We start from the raw sequence: 27,988 nt of genomic DNA, 5'->3' as shown, positions 1-27,988 counted from the left end.
TGAATTTTCCTCCATTTCTGTAATTTATGCTGCCAATGAGTGCACGCCATCGCGTACGGTTTACGCTATGCATTATGATGGTGGAAGCGCTGAACCGATTGAGAGCAAATGAGAGAAAGCGTTGTGCGCTTAGAGAGGGAGTAGCAAAGTTTTTTTTTTTTCGAAATAGTTTTACAAGAAGCAAACATTTCATCAAACACAATTCGATCGTCTGCTCAGTTTGTCGATAGGCAATCGCGAAGTGAAAAGTGCTCCCACACGATGCGGTACGATTTTCTAGCGACGGAATCAAAGTCTAAGCGGTATTTTTTACGCAGTTGTGTGACAAAAGTGATGTGTGTTTGTTAAGAATAATTAATTTAATTTAAGACTTTAAATTCAATGACCGATCTTTCAACATGCCAGCTCAATTGTGTTTATGTATGAAACGATTAACATATTTGTAAGTTTGTGGACTAAATGTTGGTTTCAAGTGCGTGTTTGAAGATATATTAGTCAACTAAATGTATTGACGCGGTAAGTTGATAAAAGTTTATTTGAAAGCATAATTTTCCTCTTTCTATTTAAGTTTCTATTGTGTTATTAATACTAAGGCAACAACAAAAAATTCAAAAGAATGATAAAAATATAATACAAAGTTGGAAAATAAAGTTGGAAAACGCATAAGCAAAAATATGGTTTTACAAGAAGAGCTTGCTGCTCCATCAACAAAACCATGGGCGCAACTAAGGAAGATTTCTAGGGGGGGCTAGTTTCCATCTATGTCATTTTAAAAAAGAGATAAAAGAGTTTAAATATGCTTATTTAATAAAGCCTAAAATAGTATCGTAAAAGCAGAAAAAATCACTTCGGGATAGAATCTCCGAAGATGTGCTGAATATCTTGAACACAGCGTCAACGTCAACCTCTTTCAGCAACATTGATTCGATATTGAGGAGAACTAGGTTTGGTAAACGGCTGGGCAGTGCTTTTTAACAGAACACCCGTACTAGTTGGAATAAAATAGACCCCAGTGTTGTTTAAGGCATAATGCTCTATTCGTACCTCCACGTGGAACCGATTGGGATACGAGCAACCAAGGGAAAACCGGTGAACCGGTGGGAACTTGGTCGTACGCTGACAGGAAGGGGTAGTTGTTCTCCTTAGAGAGCAGCTTGTCTGAGCGTCTACACCACAGGCTAGGGGCGGCTCAAACAGCGACTGATCCGGACCGGACAGTTGAACTATGAAATGTGGTGTCTCGCCAGCTACATCTCTGGCGGCAGTTCCGTCGCGAGAATAGGCATCGCAGCCCTGGTAAGGCAGCATTCTAAAATAAACATACTGCGGAGAGTCAAGAATTCAAAACGAACCGGAACAATCGGTAATGACCCTGCCGACGAAATAAGGACGACGATTAGAAGCTCGGTATATGTAACAGTAGATCGCTTAACGCCCCGGATGTCGACCGGATTCTGCTGGACAATCAGCGACAGGTTGTGTTTGTTGAGAATGAAAGGCCGGTTCCACAACTACACTATCCCGCACAGCTGGAGAAACTCTACCATAGCTGCTCGCGTAGAGACATCAAGATCGTCATTTGGAACATGAACGGAAGGAAAGACTTGTATAAGCCGGTTATCGGCCGGCACAGCCTGCACACCGTGACGAACGACAACGGCCAGCTATGCACCAACTTCGCAGCTTCCCGCGGATTGGCAGTCCAAAGTCCCTTCTTTCCTCGACCAACGTACAGCAAAACAAATTGACCACGTTCTCATCGACGGCCCCTACTTCTAAGACATTACAAACGTACGCACCAATCACGGTGATGATCGGACATGACCACCTCAATACAAAAAACTGCAAAACCCTGATATAACCGGTAGTCCTCTACGGAAGTCCTCTTGGTGTTTTCGAACGGAAGGTACTATGAACTATCTAAGGTAGAGTACAAACGGACGACGGATAATGGCGACAGCGAATGAACAAGCGCTGCTTGGAGAGAACCCCATTGCACACCTGGCGAAAGACAATAGGTTGCGGTGGACTGGTCACGTCGTAAGGATGCCGGACGACAACCCTGTGAAATCACTTCTTTTCAGCAACCCTACCGGCAGCAGAAATTAAGGGTGCAGCGTGCATGATGGCTCGACCAGATCGAAAGAGACTAGCGAGTGATAAGACGTCTGGGGAACTGGTGAAACACAGCCCAAAACCGAGTAAAATGGCAACAACTGCTTGATACAGCACGAGTTACTACAGCTCTCGTCTGACTGGTAAGGTGAGTAAGAGAGCAAGGGTTGAGAATCGATCCTGGGTGCAGAACTGGTTCTTAGCCAACGAATGACATCTCAATTTGTGTTGATTTTGATGCTCTGATAAGTAGTATAGAATGTATATATATTTGATACAATCAGCCCCCCCTAGCCCTCCCCGTAGTTGCGCCCATGAACAAAACTGTTATGCACTGCGTTTGTTAAGCAAAATGTCACTTAAATTTAAGTTTTTGATTATTAGTTAGTGATGATAATAACAAATTAATGCAGAGATAGTAAAAAGATTCCACGCTCAACGTACTTTTTGTGAAAGCCACTCGCCTTAACATTGTGGATAGTAGTAAAAGGATATTATTTCTCCGCATGTATTGAATTTGATTTTCATCTACTTAATGCGTAGTTAACCTTTCATGTGTCTTCAATCCATTATGGACGGCACCTACATCCCGCTTCTCCTCCAACGTGATTTTCAAGATGCGAGCTTGTATTGTTCTAATCAAGAAAAAAAAATGATGAAAAAAATGTTCGATTTACCACAAACGAGTTTTAAACTGGTCGTTTTACGCTACAGTGGGTCTAAGCGTAAAAAAAATATGCTTGCAGAACATTAATAAATGGTACAAAAACAATGTCATCTGCTAGCTACTAGAATATATGTGTTTTTGAACACATTCGCGCGAAGCGCTGATTTTCCAATCAATTGCTGTAAAAATGAAGGAAATCGGTTAGAAACTTACTTAGTTTTAACCATTTGAAAGTGGACAATTTTCGTGATGTTTCCGATTTTTCAATTTGTACCCCTACATACGGCCACATATGACATACGGCAACATAAAACGTAATTCTGCGTCGAAAAATTCAAACAAGCAAGGCAACATTTTGAATTGTTTTATTGAATTTGTGACTAACAAGGTATTTTATTTGTATCCGTTTGCCCTTAATAAGTTTTATTATATAAAGCAGCAAAAACTTCAGGATAAAAAGATGTTTTACTGATAATTCGATAAATTCCGCAATATCACAGCTGCTTTCTCGCATCACATAGCACATCTTGCAAGGCGTAGAAAATTAGAGATCGAATACGGTCGGGTTCGAGATAGGTAAAACAATACGTAAATGGGCTCGGGTTCGATTCGGGTTTGACCGAAAAAAAATCAAGTTCGTGTCGAGTACGGGTATGACAACCCGAAACCCGACTATTTCAAATAAGCATATTAATGTCTGATATTATACAACTGTAAAAATCACTAACATTCGAAATTAGAAGCTTTGAGTCAGACTCAAATGGGCATAAAAATCGACTCCAAAAAAAATCTTGGTTTCTAGTCCAGTCACAATTTTGGGTTCGGGCTCGACCAGGTTTCGAAAAAATAAAATTTAGGATTATGCATACCTTACAAAGCAAAATCGTAGAAAGAACAACAGTGATCGTGGTATGAAATGGTCACTCAGGTTGACCAGCGCACAATGGTCCAATAAGGCAAAAATTGGAACCTAATGCCACATAACCTCAAATTGTCGTAAGTTATGGAAAGTTTACTATAGTAAAAATGAAAAAAACTAACTTTTTTTGGTTAAGAAATAGAGGAATAGTTTATTCAGCAAAGTTGTAGAAGATTTAAAAATATGAAACTTTACTGATTCCTATCTTCATTGGGTATAAAATTATAAAGTATAATATACGGAGGTTATCTAAAATTTAGTTTTTTGTACTTAACTTTTATTGGTTGCATTTTACAAGAAAATATTGTTCTGAGAAATTGTTGGGACACACAAAACACACATTTTCGCCAAAGACTATACATTTACAGGACTTTTCCTCACAAAGCTATATCATATTTCAGCTTATTTTTCGAATCATGATATCAATACTTTTACTTGAAGTTAAGCTGAAATTTTATGAACTCTTTTAGGTTTCTTTTATCCCAATCCACACATATTATAGTACAGCGTATTATAGTATAGCAATTATTCCAACAATAGCTTAATTCAAAACCCGAAGTAGACTACCACAACCTGATCTACCTCTACTCCCTCTCACTCTGTGAGAGCAAACCAAGCTAGCGGTACAATTGATTAGAAAAATATCACCAAGAGGTACGCGGACAAAAAAAGGTTGAGAACCGCTGGTATGGCATATTTGAGCTTATATTTAAGAACGTATAGGGTTAACATCAAGTGAATTGGGACATACTGTTTCAGACGCTGTGTATAGCGTTTTACTATATCCAGAGCCGGATTTACGATTGTGGGGGTCCGGGGCCCAGCCCCCCCAAAATAAAACAAACCCGTTTTTTTTATCGTACGAGTTAAAAACATTTATTTGTTATTGAAAAGTTACCAAAAATTTGCTAGATTTTTTTTACGAGTTTTTTTTGCAGAGAACTTATTGATTGAATAATCAACATTCAGCTCCTTCAGAATATTGTACTCTCAACTTAACAATGCTAAGTTTGACAGTCTTTCATTCTTCATAGTCGTACGCAACCTATTTTCAATCAGTTTCATCTTCGAAAAGGACCTTTCTCCAGTTGCGTTCGAGATCATTAGGCTCAAATAAATCCTTAAATAAAATAATTTTTGCAAGTCACTAACGAGTTCTTAATTTTTTTTTTCATGTAATCATCTTTTTTGAGGTCCACTTTGATATACGCGGGGTTTTGTGGTGACAGCTCATTTGGAATAAATGTAATAATAAATTCGGTTCTTGCTCACTGTTTGTAGCCAGATCTAACTGTCGAATGATTTGGACCAGAGGTGCCAGATGTTTTCGAAAGATGTTTGCAACTGCTCGAAATCCGGAAATTTTTTCTTGATATCTGAAAAAAACCTAACGCAATTTGAAAAAAAAAATGCGATCCGCAGGCAAACATTTGCACACAATTTGAGTAAGACTGCGCAAATATAAGGATTTTTTTTTTGATTCTCTGTATCCCTGAAGGGCACTGGGTACTGAAATGCTGATTGCTGATTGTCTTTTGTGGCGGGCCCCGATTGCTGTGCACAGGTTACGGATTGCTCGTACTCATTGATGGAGTAGAGCTGTTTTGTTGTAAACCTGTACCCCAATTAGGTACAACATAGTTGATGAAACTAATTACCAGTTTGGGATTAGAGCTTCACACTTGGTATGGAGTTAAAAGGTAGCTTCCTAAGAAGTTGTACCTAGAGGTAGCAAGAGCTTCGCAAGAGCAAAGCAAATGCTCTGAACTCTCTGGTTCAGATTTGCAGAATCGGCAGGTGTCGTTCAACACTACGCCGATTTTCTTTAAATGATAAAAAGCGGGACAGTGTCCAGTGAGGAGTCCCGTGATTATCCGTAGGTCACTACGATTTAGACTAAGTAGCTTTCTGGCGGTTCCAGGGCTCGGATAGATAAACTGTTTAGCTTGTCTACAACCCTGTGCCTGTTGCCATTGGGATACTATTTCTAGCCCTTCCCAAGTTAGTAGTTCGCTTTTGATAGCGGAAATGGACGTACCCAGAAACGGCTCGGGGCCAATAAACCGCTGAGCTGATCCCTGTCTTGCTAGGTAGTCAGCGTGTTCATTACCCTCGACTCCGCAGTGTCCGGGCACCCAAAACAGAAAAACTGAATTCTGTCGGGAAAGTTCCCGTAGAGTTTCAATGCATTCCCAAACAAGTTTGGAAGCGCATTTGACGGACTTAAGTCCTAGTGGTGCTGCTTGACTGTCCGAGAATATACCGATTTTCGCATGTCTGTAGTTGCGTTGCAGACATATTTTTGCGCAGATATATATGGCATATATCTCTGCTTGAAAAACGGTGGGCCATTTTCCCAGAGAAAACGTTTCCCTGATACCGGGTCCGTATATACCAGATCCCGTTAGGGATCCCATTTTCGAGCCGTCCGTATAAAAACTGACGATGCCAGGTGGAAGATTAGGCCCTCCATTGTTCCACATAGAGCGGTTTGTTTCAATCACTCTATATGGAACATCCATGTTGGTCCTAACGTCCATCCAGTCGGAGACTGTGGTTAATAGCGGAGTTAGTTTGAACTCCCTAAGTATGCGAAGGTGGCCGATTTGGTCCCCTTCAAGTATAGTTTTCCTCTTTTGCAACCTTAGAGCGCCAAGCTCTGCTTCCCTTTTCACATGAAGATGTAGAGGTAGTAGGCAAAGCATAGCTTCCATGGCTGCAGTTGGAGTTGTTCGCATAGCGCTGGTAACCGAAAGACATGCAAGTCTTTGAACTTTTTTGAGTTTGGCTTGCGCAGTCACTTCGTTCACCTTAGGCCACCACACTAGGGCAGCATAGGTGATTCTTGGTCGGGCAATGGTCTTGTAAGACCAGAGTGCCAAGTCTGGTTTCAGTCCCCAGGTCTTACCGAACAGAGTTCTGCAGGCCCAGATCGCTGAGATCGCTTTCTTAGCGGCATGATCCAGTTGTGCAGACCAGCTCAGTTTTTTGTCCAGAATAATTCCGAGATATTTGACTTCATTGCTGAAGCCCAGTCTAACTCCATTCAGTATTGGAGGAGTGATGGAGGTCTTCCTTCGTCTGCCGAATGGAATTAGGACTGTTTTTAAGGGGTTTATGTTTAGACCCTCCTGTAAACACCATGACATGGTGGTATTCAGAGCCGTTTGCATTCGGCTCGACAGAGTTGCGTCATCTTTACCTCTGACGATGAGGACAATGTCATCGGCGTATCCAATGACCTCGTAACCAAGCTGTGAAAGCTTGTTGAGAAGTGCGTCGACAACTAGTGACCATAACAAGGGCGAGAGAACTCCTCCTTGCGGGCATCCCTTGATCACTGACATTGTTACAGACGAATCTCCCAAGGTTGCTGTGATCACTCTGCTAGAGAGCATTGCGTGTATCCAGCTTCTTGAAGTGTGGTCGATTCCCTTATGAGAAAGAGCCGTATCAATTGATGCAAAGGACGTGTTATCGAAGGCCCCTTCAATATCAAGAAAGGCACATAGCGCCGTCTCCTGATAACTCAGGGACTTTTCAATCAACGTCACTAAGCTGTGAAGAGCAGTTTCTGTTGACTTGCCGCTTTGATAGGCATGTTGGTTCCTATTCAGCGGGGAGTCTTTAAGAAACTCATCACGGATATATTTATCCATTATTTTCTCCATCAACTTGAGAAGTGATGAAGTCAGACTTATGAGTCTGAAAGTTTTAGGTAGGGTTTTGTCCTTTCTTCCAACTTTGGGAATAAACACTACTTTCACCTTCAGCCAGTTATCCGGAATATGGCCCAGGATAAAGCTGGCTCTGAAGAGGTTGATGAGTTCGGACATGATAACTGCGGCCGATTTTTGTAGAAAGATGGGTAGTATGCCGTCTGGACCTGGAGACTTCATAGGGTCGAATGAGCTTAGAGCCCAACCTATTGAAGCTTCCGTGAACAGTCGACGGGCCATCAGGATGGACTCCCGAGACGCCATATGTCTCGATTTGTCCTGTCGCGACCCATCACTATTCAGTTCTTCGGCCTCTGTCGATCCAGGAAAGTGGGTGTTCATAAGAACCTCCAGCGTTTCCTTGGTAGTGACAGTGAAGCATCCATCCTCTTTCCTCACTTGTCCTAAACCGTTAGTATGGTCTTTGGACATCGCCTTTTGTAGCCGCGTAGCTTCCGGCAGAGTTTGGATTCTTTCACAGAAACTAACTCTGGATTTCCGTTTAGCCTTGCGTAGCTCGGCGTTGTACTTAGTGAGGGACGCCTTGTAGTCGTCCCAGTTAGACGCGACTTTTGCTCTGTTGAACAACCGCCTAGTTTCCCGACGAAGGTCACTAAGTTGATCATTCCACCAGGGTACGTCACGGCATACTGACCACTGTGTTAGTGGACAGTTAGCGTCGAAAGCATCCATGATTCTGTTTTGTAGATCATTTGCTGCCGAATTCAGGTCAACTGAATTTCGAATGTTGCTGTAACTGAAAGTTCTGCTCACTTTGCAGTGAAGTTGCCGTCTTTGTCCGGATCGGAAGATGATCCTGGTATTGGCTGACGGCTACCAACAGCGGTTTGGCTGGTTGATGGAAGTTGCTCTTCCTCACTGTTCGGCTTCGGTTGCAACAGTCGATTGGCAACAGAAGGTCGTCGCGCACACTGTGGCGGATTTTGACCCCGGGGGGTGCGACTGTTCGGTGGTTGATGCTTCACACTCTTGCGAGTCTTCGGCGGAACCGTCCGAGCAGCCGCGGGGTTGCGTTGTTTGGGTGGTGACAGGGCACTCACGGGGGAGCATCCTGCGCGTACCTTCCCAACCGCAGGGTTGCGTTTGGGTGGTTGTGGGGCACTCCCGGAGGAGTTTCCCACGCGAACCTTCAGCCCATTCGCAGGATCGCTTTGCCTGGGTGGTGGCAGAGTACTCCCGGAGGAGTTACCCGCACGAACCTTCCCTGACATTGCGACGGAGTCTTTCCTGCCTGTGACGTTCGGCCTTCCGCTTACCTTTCGGATGCGTGCTTTGCCGAAACCGTAGTGCAGTTCATTATTCCTACTCTCAACGAGTTTGACCGATTCCTCGTCAATATCCAGAACTAGTTCGACCAAGGTCTTTACCAATTTGCGGTTACAGACTCGCCACGTTTTGGTAGAGAGATGGTCGTTCTGATTCTGGAGTGAACGAAGAATCTTCTCGTCCGGAGAGTTCGCACTGTCCGCGAAGTAACCGACATACCGTCTGGCCTTCGGCAGATCCTTCATGTGGTATACACGAAGTTGTGCTCCCTCCCATGGTACGAGAGAAGGTACCTCCCTTTCCAACCACTGCACTGTGTCGTTGTCGGCACAGGCAAGTTGCAGGAAGCCATTTTTTAGATGGCAACCGTTAAACTTGGGCTTGGTGGTTGGATTTTCCTGGTCCGCAATGTGATCGAGGCTGTGGACACTTGATACTGGTATTTGGGGACACCAAGTCGTCCGACCGCTGTCGCTTGACGGCGACTTGGTTCGATTGAGCAGGCTGCTTTGTCGGAAAGAGGGCCAGCTTCCTGGCTTCTTCGTAGGAGAGACCGGAGTGAAGATTCTTGCTCAGTCGCCGCCTTTGCGCATTTGAAAGTCGCTTGACAAGGGGTGCCGATGATTCGGGTTTCCCTTCGTCATCGGGCCTTGTCTGTGGACCGGGAACTAAGTCCATTTGACTTTCGTCATTCCCTTGTGGAGAAAGTAGGATTAAGGATGAAGCAGAGGGTCCTCCGTCCAGCGATTCGCTGTCGAGGTTGAAATCATCCTCATGCTCCATCTCCTCCGTTCTGCCTGGTGCGTTTGTTTTTATTGGACTACGCTCCGATGAGTCCATGGGCTCCGGCAAAGAAAGGCTGCCGGTGACCGAATTTTGTGAAGTTTTGTCGCTCATAAAATTCCCACGAGTCGCTGGGTAAAGAAGAGTCCGCTGCATCAGTGACCCGCGTGATGCAGTAAGGGCTAATTACTGTGAAGGGTGCCCTGGTACTCCACAGGCTCCGTTAGAGGCTGGGTATTTCTATCATTTTTGAGAAGGGCCAAATTGGGTTGTTTAGCTATATCAGTTTTTTTATATCATCTGAAAGATCTGCATTTTCTAAGTAAAACGTGATTTAAAAAAATTTTCTATCGTTGTCTTTCGCTTTTTAAAACACGATTTAAAACTGCTCGAAATCGCTACAATGACAGTTCGCCCATATAACAACTGTCATTGTAGCGATTTAAAGCGAATTTTTATTCTTTATTTAAAAATCGAAGGATAGTGATATAAAGTTTTAAAAAATCACGTTTTGCTCAGAAAATTACACTCTTTCAGATGATATATAAAAATCGGAAATCCGTGAATAGCTGAACAACCCAATTAAAAAGGTATTGATGGGTACCCATTAGGGTGGAAAAAAGTGATCGAATTTCCAGAACCAGTTTTTTTTGGTTTTATTAGGGGCCCCAAACAATCCTACACTTACTAGAGGTCGATTGGTTTTGTCTCCGTTTGGCGCATTGCATTTCAAATTTGTATGTAAATTTGTATGGGAAAACCCACTTTTTTGCATTGGGATAGCTCAGCAATGCATCATTAATGCACTACACTACTTAAAAGTATAGTATTTTAGATGCTTAACAACTTAGCCGAAAATTCTTAAGAGCTAGGATGTCCTGAAAAAATGCTGTAGCCGTTTAAAGTTGAGTACATCAAATTAAATGCTGAAAATTTCCCATCAGAAGTAACCTGTCGTAGGAAGTTTTTATACTCAGCTGGATCAAGCAAACAAATTTAGGCCAATTTTCTGAGCGGTGGTAGGATCTACAACGTGTTTCAGAGATTACTACTGAAGGAAATCTGCCTATCACGGGAGCATTGGCAGTGTTGGCAAAAAAATGATTTTAGGCATTTGATTCGACATACTCAACTTTTGAACGGCTATATAATTTTTTAGGAACATCCTAGCTTTTTAGTGTCTTTCACAAAGTTGTTAAGCATCGAAAAACCTTCATTTTGAAGTTATGAAACATATGGTTTAAGCTTTTCTTAGCTCTCTAGAGAGCAAAATGCAAAAAATTGGGTTTTCCCATACAAATTTCCATGCAAATTTAAAATGCAATGCGCCAAGCGGAGACAAAATCAATCGACATCCGATAAATTTTGGATTGTTTAGGCCCCAAATGGAACAAAAAAGCTTGGTTCTGGCTTTGTGCTATCAAGTTTCTTTTTTTTTATATAACAATTCCCCACCCTAGTACCCATATTTATAAAGGTAGAACAGTTTGTTTGATTGGTGTGACGGCAAAGTTGTAGAAAATGATTTGGCTTTCCGGAAAAAATATGCACTGTAGTCTTTTTTTCCTAATAAGAAAGGTTAAAAAATATCAAAAATTATTTACTCAAAAAGGCTCATTTTTAAAAGCTTACACTTTATGAAAACTACAAAATGCAATCTCTATAGTTGTCTGATCATGGAGAAATGAAAAAAATTTAAAATTGTCAATAAAACTATGGTTTGTTAGATTTATGTGATGGCCCCCGTAAGTAGATAGTGTTTTTGTCGCTGCAGGAAAATTTTACACCGTGATCATAATCATAGATCAAATATCTCCAAAAACTCACTTTTTATTTATCTGATTTTTTTTTTCAAAATTGCACAATGCTAGCTTAACATTGATGCTTGTTCGAGAAATAAAAACTGAAAATCATTGATTGCAACTTTTATTAAAAACAGGTATAACATAAATATGTGAAGATGTCAATATGAATATTGATTATTTTTATTAACGTAAATCACTAAAAATATTGCATAAGTTTTAAGGCATTTACGCAATTTACAACCGTTGATCAACCTGAGCGGCTTTTTAGTTAACAACCATTTCATTTCTGCAGTATTCTGAATCACCTTAACAATTTCCTACAGTTGCCGCTTGGAGAGATTAGATCATTAGAGTACCCCTCGATTGTAATAACAGCTTGTTACACGCAAAAGTTGGATAGTGAGGAACCACATCAATATTGTGCAAAATGAGTATAACTTTTGTTGAAGTTTGAAACTTGAATAACGATTGTGTCTCAGGAATGACGTATGTTTTGTTAAAATATATGATCATGCTTTTCTCGTTTTCGGTCGACCAAAAACACTGAAATAAAAATTTTGTTACCGGTACTAGTATCGTCTTACATGTTTGTACATGTATTGGTGAAAAATTTGGATTTCCTTCAAGGTTTCCAAGGCAATCAATTCACATCGGTTCTCGAACGATGGCAGAGTATCGCTGCGGGTCGCTCCATGGTAGGATACGTAGTAAACCCTATCTGAAACTTCATTGAATAGATTCGATTGGAGCGTCTGTGGAATTGTAGTTAGCAAAAAAAGCAAAGCCTTGGTGCTACTTTCCGTATCGAAACTCGGCCTTCTCATTATACACAGACTTTGCAGCCAACTGTACACAATTGCAGGGCTAGCGCTATGATCCTACTGAAACCAACAATCTCTCTCGAACCGGGATTCGAAGATACGATGACTGGGTTGTTAGGCGTTGTCTAGAGTAACACCAAGGTCTTGAACTTTTTGAATCCTGTTCAATCGTTTCCTGTTGATGTCATAATCAAATGACATAATATTCTTCTTATAATTCTTATAATTATAATAATTACAATATATGACCTTATCCGCAAGGAACTGAGAAATGGCGGAAGCTTTTTGCCTTTCTCCTAGAAAGGTATAGCAATCACTGGAAAAACCAAAGGTATAAAAGTGCTCCAAAGTGTCGAATCTCGTATATCAATCGACTTAGTTTGATGAGCTGAGCATTTTCTGTATGTGTGTGTGCGTATGTGTGTGTGTATGTTTGTGTGTGTGTATGTGTGTAACGCTCTCCCAATCTCACTCGATTTTCTCAGAGATGGCTGACCCCGATCTCCATGAAATTAGTTGCAAATGAGAGGTCTAGTTGCCCCATAAGACCCTATTGAATTTCATTGCAATCGGATTTTTAGTTTAGAGGTTATGTTCAAAAATGTAAAAATCACGAAACATCATTAGCTTAGCTTAGCTTAGTTCTGACTGTACATATCAATGGTTGCTACTCCGTGATGGGTCCGAGCCACTCAAGATGCACAATGAATCAACTGAAAGAACGACTGGGAGTGGTAATTCCTTCTCACTGTGCATCATTCAATGACCCGATTTTTTATAGACCAATGACGGCGCCGGCCACGTCCTTACAGTCAGGTGGGGATATCGTCGGTTTCGTGCAACACCGGCACAACTTAAAAGTTTTCCATGTAGCAGTCAAATGATACCAAATATGATAAACTTTTATTTCACAAAGACTTGTTTCAAAATCCACAAAAAAACTGAGTTATAAGTCGATGCGTCTTTGAAAGTTTTTAACTTGCTCATAGATTTCTTGGAGACGATAAAGGTAATTTTAAACGCCAACTTTTAAATCCCGTTTCTCTTGGAGCTCTGAACTTCGAGTTATGCCAGTACCGCACGAAGCCTTCAATAAGGAAGGAATGTTAGAATGTAGTCTTTGCTTTCTTAGAGACCGAGTATACCTCTGCATCCCTACAAAGACCACGGACGGGAGTTTTTGTTAGTGGGGTGGGTTTTTGATCAGGATTCACTTTGATAAGTGATATGACCATGATTTAATTGGATTAATGTAACAATATAGATATGATCATATACATATAGTGTGAGATTAATGAAGATGAATTGTAAAATACAATAAGCAGTAATATGGCATGTAAAGAAGATCTCGGTTGGCTGCCTTGCATAGCTGAAATATCCAAATTTTTAACGCAGAAAACGCAAAAGAAATATTAAAAAGAGATTCGAAAAACATATGAAAATGATCCGTCATGTTGTGCTAAAATAAAATAGATGAACTTATATTAGACTAATTCATGACAATTCTATAGTAGTTATTGTGCTGCTTTCGGCGAAATAAATTATTACAACAACATTGCATCGCAACTATTCACCGTATAAAGTCATCTAAACATTGTAGATATGATCATGTATAATGTGAGATTGTTAAAAATAAATTATAAAATACAACATAAATACAACATGGCATGTGAAGAAAATCTCGGTTGACTGCCTTCCATAGCTGAAATTTTCAAATTTTTAAAGTGGAAAACGCGGAAAAATAATTAAAACGGATTCGAAAAACATATGAAAAGGGTCCGTTATATTGTGTTTCCAAAAAGAGCGATGGACTTTTTTGACTTTTTCATGACATATCAATAGTTGTTGTTGTGCTCCTTTCAGTGGCTGAAAACATGAATTGAAATAGGTTATTACAAAAACACTGCCGCGCTTGCACAGACGTCTCGCTCTTTTCTACGACTATTCATCACGTAAAATCATCTAAACAAATCATCCACACGTTCACGCATTTATCACAACCACGAACGTTATCGGCAAGAGGTGAAAAAATTGGAGTACCGTGATGCAACGAATCACAGTTTGAGCAAAACAGAAACGACCTTACACGGCTATAGACTATTTTACGAGACGTTTCAGAACTCAATTCCTGAATAATATTTTCACAGAAAACATGGGACAGCAAATACCGTGTATTCTACTAGCAGTTCGTAAAATGGTAAAATGGAATTGCCTAACGCGCACGCAATAATATGAGTAAAAAATATGCAGGTCGCAACTTTTTCATGTACACCTCGCGCTTTTCTGTAAAAATCACGAAACATCATTATCTCAGAAACTACTCAACCGATTTAACAAAATTGGTTTTAAATGAACGAGCTACTTAAAAACCCTTAACTTTTGAGTTTCATGAAGATTGAACGTGCGGTTCAGAAGTTATTTAAAGAAACGTGTTCTGGAGAGTGTTTAATCTCACTCATGTTTCTAAGAGATGGCTGAACCGATTTTCATAAAATCAGTGTCAAATGGAAGGTCTAGTTGCCCCATAAGACCCTATTGATTTGTTTTGCAATCGGACTATTACTTTGCCTGTTATGTTAAAAAATGTGAAATCCAGCTATGAAAAGGAACATATTCCGAAGACTACTCAAACTCACTCACTTTTCTCAGAGATGGCTGAACCGATTTCCACGAAATTAGTGTCAAATAAAAGGTCTTGCTGCCTCATAACACCCTAATGAATTTCAATGTAATCGGACTGAAACTTCGTCTGTAAAGTACCAGAATGTGAAAATCACGAAACTTCATTATCTCAGAAAGTACACAACCGATTTGATCAATATTGGTATCAAATGAACGGGCTAGTTAAAGGTTAATTGATGAATTTTATATTGATTGAACACGTGGTTCAAAAATTTTGAAAAGAAACATGTTCCGGTGACTTTTTAAATTCACTCGTTTTCCCGAAAATGGCTGGACTAAATTCAACAATCTGAGTGTCAAATGAAAAGTTTGGCTTTCCTATAGGTTCCCATTTTATTTGACTATAATCGTATTTTCATTCCAACCGTTATGTATTAAATTATAAAAACAACGGAAGTCTATTATCTCAAAGATCACACGACTTATTTGAACATATCTAGTGTCATTTGAACAGGTTGTCTCTCAAACTCACAAGTAAGAAATTTCATAGCAATTTGATATGTGGTTCAAAAGTTATGAAAAGAACCGAAATTCAAAGACTATTTAAAACTGTAACTGCTTTGATCAAAACATATGGCCTCAACAAAATTTAAATTTGGTATTGTGCTATTCGTACGTTCCCGGTACTGCTCGTGATTGAAGTGTACGAAATTCAAAGTCATTTCTTTTATTTCGCTATTTCTTCAGCTAATTAATAATTTTTTTTACCTTTTTGCCTTTCTCCTAGAAAGGTATAGCAATCACTTGCAAAACCGAAGATATGAAAGTACTCCAAAGGGCCGAATGGCATATATCACTCGACTCAGTTCGACGAGCTGAGCATTTTCTGTATGTGTGTGTGTATGTGTGTGTGTATGTGCAGATTTTTATTTTCACTCACTTTTCTCAGAGATGGCTGTACCGATTTTAATGAAATTATATGCAAATGAAAATTCTAGTTGCCATTTTAATTGGATTTTTATTTTAGAGGTTTTGTTTAAAAATGTAAAAATCACGAAACATCAATATCTCAGAAACCACACAACCGATTTCAATGAAATTGGTATCAAATGAACGGGCTATTTTAAAAACCCTTAACTTTTGAGTTTTATATAGATTGAGCATGTGGTTCAAAAGTTATGAAAAAAAACGTCTGTTGAAGACTGTTTAATTTCACTAATGTTTCTCAGAGATGGCTGGACCGATTTCCACAAAATCAGTGTCATATGAAAGGTCTAGTTACCCATAAGACCCTATTGATTTTTTTGCAATCGGACTATTACTTTGCCTGTTATGTTTAAAAATGTGAAATCTAGCTATGAAAAGAAACATATTCCGAAGAATACATAAACTCACTCACTTTTTTCAGAGATGGCAGAACCGATTTTCACGAAATAAGTGTCAAATGAAAGGTCTAGCTGACTCATAAGACCCTATTGAATTTTACTGTAATCGAACTGTAACTTCGTCTGTAATGTACCGAAGTGTGAAAATCACGAAACTTCATTATCTCAGAAGGTACACAACCGATTTGATCAATTGTATTATCAGATGAACAGGCTAGTTAAGGGTTAACTGATGAATTATGATTTAACACGTGGTTTCAAAGTTTGGCTGCCCTTTACGTTCCCATTTCATTTGATTATAATCGAACTAAGCAACCGTTATGTATTGAATTGTTAATAAAACAACGAAATTCTATTATCTCAAAGATTACAAGACTTATTTGAACATTACTAGTGTCATACGAACGAGTCATCTCTCAAACTTACAAATAACAAACCTCATAACAGTTTGATATGTGGTTCAAAAGTTATGGAAAAAAAAGAAATTCAAAGGCTATTTAAAACTATACCTGCTTTGATCAATATATGTGGCCACAATATAATTTAAATGTGCTATCGTACCATTTGAATGTTCCCGGTATCGCTCATTACTTTTATTTCGCTATTTATTGAGCATTCACATTACGTCAAATTTCATATTTTATACTTATATTACAACATCATTATTTTAGAACCCAAAAAGTGAATACACATTTATTGGATTGAAGCGTTCATGTAAATCTATTTTTACAAATAATAAGTTTGAATGAGAAAGGCTGGGTCCGACCGATGGGTGGATTAATTTAGGTTTTCACAGACATCCCGCATTCAACGGTACGTTTAGCCGCGGTCATCTGTTCATCGGTCCGAGTTTACCTTTGCCTTTTTCTAATATAAACACGAAGCATCTAGATTTTTCAATGAAAATTAACACAATTTTCCCCAACACCATAGGCTGTCCATTTTACCCGCACATACGTATTATTGAAAATACCTAAATATATCGAGAAAATCATTTATACAATTACGAACCTTTGATGATTTCTGCTGGTTAGTAGTCTGAGCACAGATATTTGCAGAAAAATCGTTATAAAATACTGTTTTACACTAGAAAAACCCTTATTTTTTGTAGGTCAAAAATAACATCACCACCATAAATGTACACGTGTTTTTTGTTTCTGTTCATTATTTGACTGTTTGACTGTATCATGTCGCATACTTTGTCTCAAATAACTTCTAGTGGCTCTAAGATAAGGTGCCAATGAAGTTTGTACTATTTTTCAACGTAATATTCGAGATTTGAACGGGTGTTCATTTTACCACCCCTGTTCATTTTACCCACAATTCCTCTACTGATTTTTATATCGTTGACTGTGCACCATTTCAAATATTTATCAAATAAAGTTTAAAGCCTATGACAATCAGCGATGTTGTTGACAGTAACGTACAATTTCAAATCGGTCGGCATAAACAAGACAATAACCTTCTTGAAGGTATGCAAGTGCGTCATTTATAAATAGCAAAAATACAAGAGGACCGAGTTGCCACCTTGGGGAACACCTCATCTATTGTTGAATCTGCGTGAACATGATCCACTCATTTTAACAGCCAACTTTCTTCCAAATAAATACGACCGGCGCCAACCAACAGAGATAGGAGAACATCCGTTATTACCCAATTCAGCTAGAAATATTGAATGATCAATCTTCCCGGTATAAGATCAGTATACATTGCATCTACTTGTCACCTTTTTTCTATCTGACGAATGCAGTAGGATGTAAACTCACACAAATTCGTCATGGCGGTTTGTCTTTTGAGTCCTAGATTTTGCATCTACTTGCTTACTGACGCGATTGCGTACTGAAAGATGTTCGACTTCAATACCATAACATACACTCGAACCTTACGCTAAACTCCACTCACTAGGTCTTGTACATCATCTGGCTGCAGCTGTTTCTGCACGGAAACCCACTTTTCCTCGTGTCCTCCTCAGATTTGACCCCCATGGGATGCTTCCGTAGTGCTTGCTTCATATTAACCCAGTATTTTTCGATAGGTCCTACCCAAGCAGCAAAATATGTTTCGATTATGAACTTTGTGCATCACAACAACAAATTCTTATGCGAAACTAAGCTGCAGCTACATCTCAGTTTCTTATACAATGACAGAAAAGGTGGTGGAGCCAATTGCAACATTTTCGTTGTTTCAACACAAGTTTCAAGAATGAAACCGCAATGTGTATGAAGTAATGCATGGAATTTGATAACAACATGGTTAAGGTGAAACGGGACGTGGTCGCGATCAACTCGAGTTTTTCAATCTAATTTTCTCTTGATTTATGAAGACTACGTACATGAAACTTTGATTAATTGTTTCACAACAGTTGCATGCCTGAAGTAGCAATTTGAGTGCTGTTTATGTAGTGGAAGCCGAATTTTTACGATCAAAATACAGAAGTAAAAAGAACTCTAACCTCAAAATTGTATAGGAAAAGGCCACAATCCCGTTTCACCTTAATGCTGCATGATAAATTTTCAGCTACGAAGATGCATCGAACGCAATAGAAACTAAATGGCAAATGGTCAGATTGGAAAAATATTGTCTGTATACTGATTGATCTTTGATTATTTCCAGAAATTTGATGAGAGTTCAACTCCAGTTATCAATTTCTATTCAATTTTCTCGTTTTTACTACTTACGTCATTTGCTGTAGAAACATTTGCAAGTTTATGGCTCAGTTTCAAATTTTGCTTCCCTTACTATGCCAATAGCCATTATATCAGTTTTTAATTTCGCTTCTTCAATTCATCAGCACCTCAGCGTGGTAGTGAAATTCAAAGCAATTTATCTCATTTCGCTTTAAAGACCCACACTTTTTGAACGACTTCTAGTCCAAGTACGCAAAAGTTACAACGCAGTAAATAACCTCATCTCAAAAACAAATATAAGGCGAATGATCGAGCAAAAGTTGCTGTTACATGGCTTTAGAACATGACAACAACTTTTAGAAGTATTTTTGTGTGTTTGTTTTGTGTATCTCGCAAGCATCACGTTGGCAACCTATATGCTCCACCCACTTGATCTATTCAGTGAAGGTTGGGTTCCAACCACGCGAATGACGTTGTTGGTGTGAAGTTTTTTGAAGCAGCGATGCAACTTCAGTTGTTGCTTGTTTTTTTTACAATTTAATCGTAGTAACAAAAAATGTTTCTTAAAACTTTTAAAATTTCATTAGTGCAACAAATGATCACAATTTATTTTTCTATTATGTTTCAGTTGTTGCTTGGGTAATTTCGGTGCAATGGAAGGATTCATGTCCTTGGATACAAAAGTGACCCCGTTGGCTTCGTTCCATTCCAGGATATAATTTGAATAGTGTCACAAAGCTAGATCCGACCAGAAGATCGTAGGTCCCTCGTGTTGCTTGAACAGAGGAACAGAAGCTTCTTTAAACACTCCTTGAGGTGAATCTCCCCGCTTACAGTCCCAGTAACACAACCAGTAGCGATCGGCACACTCCTTTTGCCAAATGAGCAGATATCTTTCCAAATCAACTATTTCTTGGCAAACCTCCACAGTTTCTGCTTCCTCATTTCTTTCGGAACATCAAACCTGTGATGGGCAGTGGAGAACAAAGGCTCCGTTAGCTGCGAAAGTACACTTCAACGTAATCATCTATGTCTACAGTTTGCTGGCCTGTGACTTTTCCACCGTATTTTGTCGTTTGTCACGATTTGAAGCTTTCTGCACTTTGCACGTATGCAGTCGCTCCCCGTCCTTTGCTCTCTGAACGAAAGACTTGGACAGATTCAACTTTTTGGTCACATCCCTGAGCGGAGCATTGGAATTCCTCGTAAACGCTTTCGCAACATGTTTATGATCTTGATTACTATTAGAACACCCATTCTGACCGCATTTCTCTTTTAGTACGATGCTTAGAGTTTCACAGTAACGTTTAATCCGTTGACTGCACAATTCCGAGTTGTTGCTCGATGTATCGATGAGAGCGTTGAAGATTTTCCAGGTTCTTGCGCAAAATAAATTCGAGACGTATTCACGTTACGGCATTTTTTCCAACATTCGAAAAACTGACAGTAATAAAAATACAATGTAAACAATGTACTCCAAACTACTTGTACCTACCCAAAATTTGAAGACAAAATATTTAATAAGCAATTTTCTGCAGCCTTTTCCCGTGATGCAATTTGATGTGGGATGTGTTTAATTAACTTTGAAAAAAATCCCTGACATTTCTAAATTTTTCCAGAAAGTTAATACTTTTTTTTACACCAGAAAAACTTTCTGGTACGTTTTAGGCAATCTAAAAACTGCCACATAAATATACTAAATTTCCAAACAAATATACATTAGAATGAATTTAAATAAAAGTATTCGAATTTTCATAACGTACAAATAATTTATATAAAATACCAAATTCAACTACTGCAAGCGCTTCTGTAAAATGATTAGTGATTCCAAATTCTGAGTGACTCGAGCCTTTTTTTATTCTATTTCTAATTTTTGTAATGTTTAAATTTAACACACTTGAGAAATATTATTATAGTAATGACATAAAAACAAATACAACAATCACAAACGCCTGTTTCATTTAATTCCAGTTAAACCATAACATGTCAGGCGAATGGGATATAAATGACGCCCACATACCATACGTCCAGGATATCAGCTACGATAAGTTCTACGAATGGGCCGACGGTCACTGTCGCTACATCTACTCTTCCACAGATGATCAAGCTCGAAAGCATATATCCGGCTGGGCGATGCGAAACACAAACAATCACAATGTAAGCATCCTGAAAAAGAGTTGCCTCGGTGTGCTGATATGCTCGGTACGCTGCCGGCTTCCAAACGGGAGCCAGATACACCTGCGGCCCGCTATATGTGATAAAGCCCGCAGAAAGCAGCAAGGAAGAGCGTGCCCTAATCGGAACTGCAAAAACGGTCGCCTTGAGGTACTACCCTGTCGAGGCCATTGTGGATACCCTGTCACTCACTACTGGCGGCACACAGATCGAGCAATTTTCTTCCAAGCTAAAGGCACCCATGATCACCCGAAACCGGAGTCAAAAACTTCCGGGGATACAAGAAAACTGTCGAGCGTTTGTACGAAAACAAAAACTAAAAAGCTATCTGTATTACTGCTGAGAGATGCTGCTTTGGGAAACAAGGTATGAAAATTATTGTCAGTTTTTTCGATACAATTTTAAACTTCATATGTACTGTTACAGCTTTTGCAATTGAAGAATGGTAGCAAAACGGTAACAAGCCCTTCAACAGAAATTTTACAACCACCTCCGCTTATACCAGACTCCAGCGTTGGTAAGTGCTTCATATTTTGGTGAATCAACAGATTAAAATTGACACGTTTTTTTATGCAACTCATTGTTTTTTTTTTCACTTTATCAGACAAATCTAAATGCCGATCCTGCCTAAAAATGCAATGTGCTTGCAGGAGTACCAACGCTAGTTGCGAAATCGCTAAAAGTTCCAGTACAGTTAGTTCCATTCATGCTTACACTGACAGTAGTTTCAGTGGTAATCAAGTTTCACCCTGGCCATGTCATATATCAAACAGCCACTACTACGACGGTTTGAGTGGTACTAATCCTCAGAATTTCCCCAATTGTTCCGGAGGCTCAATCGATAGTTTTCAGCCAGACGAAATCTTTCAGTTGGATCAACCGTTGCGAAATAGTTCACAGCAAACCACTACCATCATTCCACCGGCAACAACATTGCTGGATCTCGGAAGTGGCGCAATATACAAAAAATGCAATCAAATCACTCCGGAGTACATTATTGGTAGTGCAGCGAACACATTCAATGAAAATTACCTGAATCATGCAGTCCCTTGTACAATGTCTCCAGGTTTTGATGAATATTCTACCAAAAGTTTACAAATGCCCTGCGCACCGGATTTAACACGTATCATTAAAAAAGAAGACAGCATCAAATCTTTCGATTACAATTTTGCTCAACGGACACGATACGACTGTGATAGCAATCAAACAAGTTGCAAGAAAGTTGGCAAAGCCATTAATATGTATTCCAATAACAACAATAGTGCTTGTAATCAATACGTAAGGAATCCGCAAATCCCGTTTAACCAGAGTGACGAAACCAGCTACAGCTTCCCGACTGAGTCAGGTACTTATCAGCATGGCTACAATTTAAATTACGGAGGGCCCAGTGCGGCCAATGCGAACGTGGGAAACAGCTTTTCCGATGACTGCTACCGATATTCCAACAACGGGTATCCTAAAACTACTCTTGTAAATTCCAGCCATGTAACACAAATTCAGCAAATGGGTCCTGAAGTTTCTATTGCTTCATACGATTACTACTGAATAAAAGTACTATTAAATGATAAAATAAAAATGGCTGATTTAGAAAAACGATACCAAGTTTGTTAATCTAGTATTGGTACTCATGGTGTGTAAGTTTAGACATTACGCTTCTGTCCATAGTTTTTTGACGATATCAAATTTGAGCAAAAAAACCCAAAATGATAGTTTAATAAACACTTACTCAACGGGCATTGTTTAAAATTAAACCTTTTCTTATATACAATTAGGGCTAGAAACGACGCACACTTCGCAGCCAACTGTTACTAGTATACAGGACCAGGGCCAGATTTAGGGGCTGGGGGCCGGGGCAGTTTTTTTCGCGGGGCCGAGCAAAATAAGGTCTCCACTCTGTCGTCTCATCTTGCCCAGGACTAGGGGGCCCCTCATGGGGCATTTGCCCCCTTTGAACCCCCCCCCCCCCCCTTAAATACGGGCCTGTACAGGACAATTGTCCGACTAGTTTCATGACTCCACTGACACCGACAGTCAAACAGGAATCAGACATACGACCAGAGCTGCGAAATTTCGAACAAAAAGAAAATATCACAACAGCAATTTCATTCTCTCAATTCTCACTGAAAATCATGTCAGTGAAAAAAAATTATATTGTCTAGAAGTCAGTGAAAAAAAATTATATTGTCTAGAAACATGTTGAATATATTTTTAGAGCAACATTTCAAACGGTCCTCTCTGCTTTGATCGTATTTTCGATCGCCCACTTTCATTTAATCATCACAACTTATTAAACATCTTTTATTGCACGCTATTCGCACAAGTTGATAGCGGAGGGATCACTCTAGCCTTCTGAACGAAAACTACGCTTAGGAGAATTACTGAAGCTGAACCATTACCAAAAAAAAAGACGCTCCGGAAAAACGATGAAAGCAGATAGGACTTTTTGAAAAGTTTATCTAGATTTGATCTGAGCCAATTCAATGCATAAAGTCAATGAAGTCAATGAGCATCTACATTCTCAAACACATAAACATCACTAAAACAACAAAGCGCGTGCGAAATCGCAGTAGTCAGTATTACCACTGTGAACTGATTGATGTCGTTCGTGCTGAAATAGATACTCACAGCTTTCAATTTCAACTGTTATTTGGTTGCTGACAGCGAAAATTCGCAGCTCTGGTTTGTTAAACTCAGGTGCCTGAAGACCAGCGATTTTACCGTAACACAATATGGCGTCGTTTGTTTACATTCATTAGGGGAGATTGACCCTCTATTGTGTTGTTGGAAAATTCTAGAATATTATTAAATTTAATTAACTTTAAATTAAGATTTGGATACGGTAATAAAAAAAATTATTACCGGTATTCGAACCGGTGATGTCTTCGTTGTCGAGCATATCCTACTCGGTGATGCCTGCAATCATCAAACTCGGAACTGCACTCGGCAATAACTTACGATTGCCGTTCACTAAATAAAATTCTTGTTCGCAGAAGTGGCGAAAACAAATTCTTGTGCTTGTTTTGCTCCCAGCAGCAGGCAGATTTGACAGTCCAGAAATGGAGAGAATTCGACAAGGCTTACATGTGATACAAGCTGTACTATTCACCTGTGTGTTGAAACTCCACCTTTACTTCATGCAAAATGCATGTTACTATCACAGGACGGAATAATGCATTTCATCTTTCACAACATCACAAGATAAGCGTTACAATAACGGTATATTCGATAAAAAATTGCAACAAAATAAGCAAAAGAACCCGAAACTTAAACAAACTCGGAAATATGAGAATGTAACCACGGTTACCAGTCTCCCCCACTCGTGATTGCGCATGAAGAGAAACGTCAAGGAACCATTGGCTGGTTCAGCATGGCGGCGGTTCTTGTTACGCTTGCTTTATATGAGCCGTTGAGAGCAAAAGTGGTACATGTGCCATTTTTACACTTTTTGGGTTTTTCGCACAAATTTATGCATAATGCAATAATGTACTAGAATATCAAAGAAAACCCGAGATCTGATAACCTAAGCCAAAGTTATAGCAAAAACAATTTATGGTAATTAACATAATTACCATTTCGTTGAGAGCAAAAGTGGTACATGTCCAGTCTATGCAATTAGATGAATTTTAAGTCGAGAATCTTAGGATATAAAACAATCATGTCTTCAGCAAAGTTGGTCAAGTGATTGAGTACTTTCAGATGAAGATCTGTCTGATTTGAAATTTTCTCACTACGTGGCGCTAGTGTACCCGTGACTATTTTGTAACAGAAAGCATTTTACCTCTTTCAGTATTAACTCGTATGCTGTTACCAAATACATATACATTAGCGACACGAAGAGACAGAATTCCTTAACAAACAGATCATCATTCTATAGTACTCAATCACTTAGACAACTCTGCTGAAGACATGAATGTTCTATGTCCTAAGATTAGAGAGCTATAATGCATCCTTCATGCCCACACTGGACATGTACCACTTTTGCTCTCAACGTTTTCTGGTTGTCATTATTTTTCCCATAGAACAAAAGCGGTACATGTTTTTCCTTTGAAGTTTGTGTAAGTTTCTCAACCGGAACCCGTTATGCTTTCATGTACCGTCTTTTGAAACCTTTCCAGCAATGATTTCAGTGCAGTTATATTGGAAAAAATTGTTGAAAATAATTTACTATTTGAGTGTTTTCATTTATCGCGTCTCATGAAAAATTTACTTAATGGCACATGTACCACTTTTGCTCTCAACGGCTCAATATGTAATCTGACAGCCACTTCTAGCCCCTGGTTAAACTAGTATCGTACCTCGAAATCAACTGGGAAGCCACAGGTAAATTGATTCGCGACACTTTCTATTTCAGGTGAATTAATTTTTGAAATCCTCTATTTCTGCGTTAGTGAAAAAATCGACAGAACCTGGCCCATTTAACGGCTGCTTACATGCGCCTTAACCAATTTGATGTATACAGGACTGATCACTGGTCACTGTCAAAGTAAATATCATCTCAAGCTAATAGGAAGGCTTGAAAACGACAATTGTCGCTTCTGTTGCACAGAAAGTTAAAGTGCTCATCATTTACCGTGTGAATGCCCAGCAATATTCACCAAACGGCGCAAATTTTTTGATAAGGGACTTCTAGAACCTTGAGAAATATGGGCTAGTTCTCCGAACAATGTTTTAGATTTTATTCGTTACATAATACCACATTGGGACAATGCGATAGTGACTATTAAAACATTTAATAGTTGTCTATACAAGAAAATTTAAAAGAGGACACACCACAATAGATCTAAGTACTGGTCGCAGTGGTATAATGTCCCCAACAAGAAAAAAAAAACAATTTCATGTCCCAAAGGTGGAATTTGTGGGAGTAAATTATGACTGCAATCAATTTGATGAATCGTAGAACTCACTGGTCGACAAAAACGAAAAAACAAGTCGCCCTGAAGCTCAAAAAAGTTGCCCTACAAAGATTACAGCTTTTAATTCATTCCTATGAATTTTTAGTGCCCCTGGTAAATGCCAGAAGTGTGTTTGTTTACGAGAGAACTTATTCAAGTCTCTGAAATAGTTAAAATTCACAGGAATGGTTAAAAAACTCAGACGGTCTCGAGGTACGACGCTGGCCTAGCAAGCAAGTCCCCGTAGGTTCGAGTCTCGGCTCGGGAAAGACTGTCAATAGGATCGTAGGGCTAGCCCCGCAATCGTCTTGTACACTAAAAAGCTGGCTGCGAAGTCTGTGCATAAATAAAACAGAACGTCGAGTTCCGAATCGGAATCTACAGAGGGTAGATAAAATGGTTGAGACAAGCAAAATTTTGTCAATTTTAAACTAGCCAGAACTTCACGAGAGATGAATCATTTTTGATGAAACGGGTTTCATTTTACTGGAAAACTATTCTGGTTTCCTAGTATTACTTGAAAACTTAATTTTACAAATGGACACCGGAAAGGTTCCGGATTTTAGGAGTGTGTATTAAAATGTGCATTTTTGCAACTCATAGAATTTTTTCTGGCATCTTGTTTTTTCACATCCCTGTCACGAACGTCATCCCCATACATTTCGCTTGAAGCCGTTTTTCTCTGGCTCGATTATAAGTCAAAAGGCTGTCAGTGCTTGCGAAACAGCCGATTAAGCACCGTCCATGCGAGATCAACTGTTGCTGCAAATGGTGTGAAGAAATGCAGAAAGCGAAAAACGATTGTTTTGTCTTGAACGTTTTACGGATTTTGTGCAGGATATAAATGGTCACGTTCAAACATGTTTCAACGCGTTCCGGATAGCCCTACATTCAATGTAGTTAGAAGCACGCAAAAAATCCGCACAGTAACACATGCGGCACAATGAACGGAGCTTATGACCATATTTCCAACAGTAGCGCCATCATCATCGGCGGCGGCTTCAGGAAACTGTTGCCATGACATCGGTCTGGTTTTTTTAGGTTCATATGTTCCCAATAAACTAGAATTCATTCCGAGTTCATTGGTACCCAAAGGTCGAAAATCTGTCAAAGGTTGGTTGAGAAGCTCTAATCATTCTTTTTTTTTCTGAAACCCAAAAATGGCAACGGATCCAAAACCTCGAGTAACTATCAAAGCACCAAAGCACCACAGAAGAGAAGGAAATTTCACATTTTTTTCAAGAAAAATAGAACAATTTTAAAACTTCGTAACCTATCAATTACTCAGAATTGAGTATTCATTTTAATACTCGTCGAAGGAAGCTTTTGCAAACGGCGTGGAAGTTTTGATTCTCTAGTCTGATAGCTTTTCTTCCTCTCAAATCCTCGAAATAAACCAGTGAACTGTGATAGTCAGCGGCTCTACCATACTTGAAGATAGTCCTCCCGAGATAGCTCACCGAGCAAGAGACCGTGGATCTTGGATCACGGGGTCGGCTTGCTGCGGGGTAATCGGAGGGGCTTCGCGCGGAAAAGTTGTGCAAAAACTATTGGATTCCTAGGAGGTTTCTTTTTACCTTAAATGGAAAAACTGTTAATTCCATCTCTACTCCTTTTTAATTACGTATCTCAAGGGTGTGCGTGTGGGTGTGTGTGGGGTGGGCGCTAGCGGATCAATCTTTTTTTCACGGTACGTACTTGCTACTTCGAAGGGTTCTGGTTCTGGTTGCGGGGGGGGGGGATTCTCGTTGCTGTTCTGCGGGAACACTGGCTATGCCTAATCGTATTGGCGGATGCGTGGTTTGGCGGGAATGCGGGTTCTTCGGCGTCTTCCTTTCTTGGCGCGATCGATGGGCCACGGACGATACCGTATTGGCTTCACCGAGAAGGGTCCTCTTTTACCGGTCGCCCGAGGATTAAGCGGGCTCGTCGCTGCCCGAAACTCCTTTACGTTTAGACGTAGGAGGATTTCACCACCTAGGCCGACTCGTGTGAAGTGAGGAACCGACGATCGAATATGAATTCGATAATAACAGCAAAAAAGGGTCCTGATCGGACAAGATTTATTAGCAAGTGGCAACAAAGGCGATGGGTGGGCTCCTTTACCTGGATATGTTTGGCCTTGCTTAGTGCAACAATCTGCTCACTCTACTTAGCTCCTTTTTGCAACT

The 27,988-nt window shown here is 39.7% G+C and overlaps 2 protein-coding genes across 2 annotated transcripts in view; one reads left to right on the top strand and one right to left on the bottom strand.

The window, feature by feature from the left end:
* The window catches only part of LOC129730955 (uncharacterized), a 61,293-nt gene that overhangs the window by 14,305 nt on the left and 19,000 nt on the right, over positions 1-27,988 (bottom strand). The gene's annotated exons all lie outside the window — the stretch shown is intronic.
* Positions 193-22,529, top strand: LOC129730953 (uncharacterized). The gene is made up of 4 exons (XM_055690623.1): positions 193-516; positions 20,722-21,291; positions 21,352-21,442; positions 21,530-22,529. The coding sequence occupies exons 2-4, from the start codon at positions 20,734-20,736 to the stop codon at positions 22,468-22,470; spliced, it is 1,590 nt and encodes a 529-aa protein (XP_055546598.1). The 5' UTR covers positions 193-516; positions 20,722-20,733; the 3' UTR covers positions 22,471-22,529.

Source organism: Wyeomyia smithii, chromosome 3 (assembly GCF_029784165.1).
Source record: "Wyeomyia smithii strain HCP4-BCI-WySm-NY-G18 chromosome 3, ASM2978416v1, whole genome shotgun sequence".
Taxonomy (NCBI): Eukaryota; Metazoa; Arthropoda; class Insecta; order Diptera; family Culicidae; genus Wyeomyia; species Wyeomyia smithii.
Note: the sequence above shows the minus strand (reverse complement) of the source record. Positions and strands in the feature narration are given on the sequence as shown.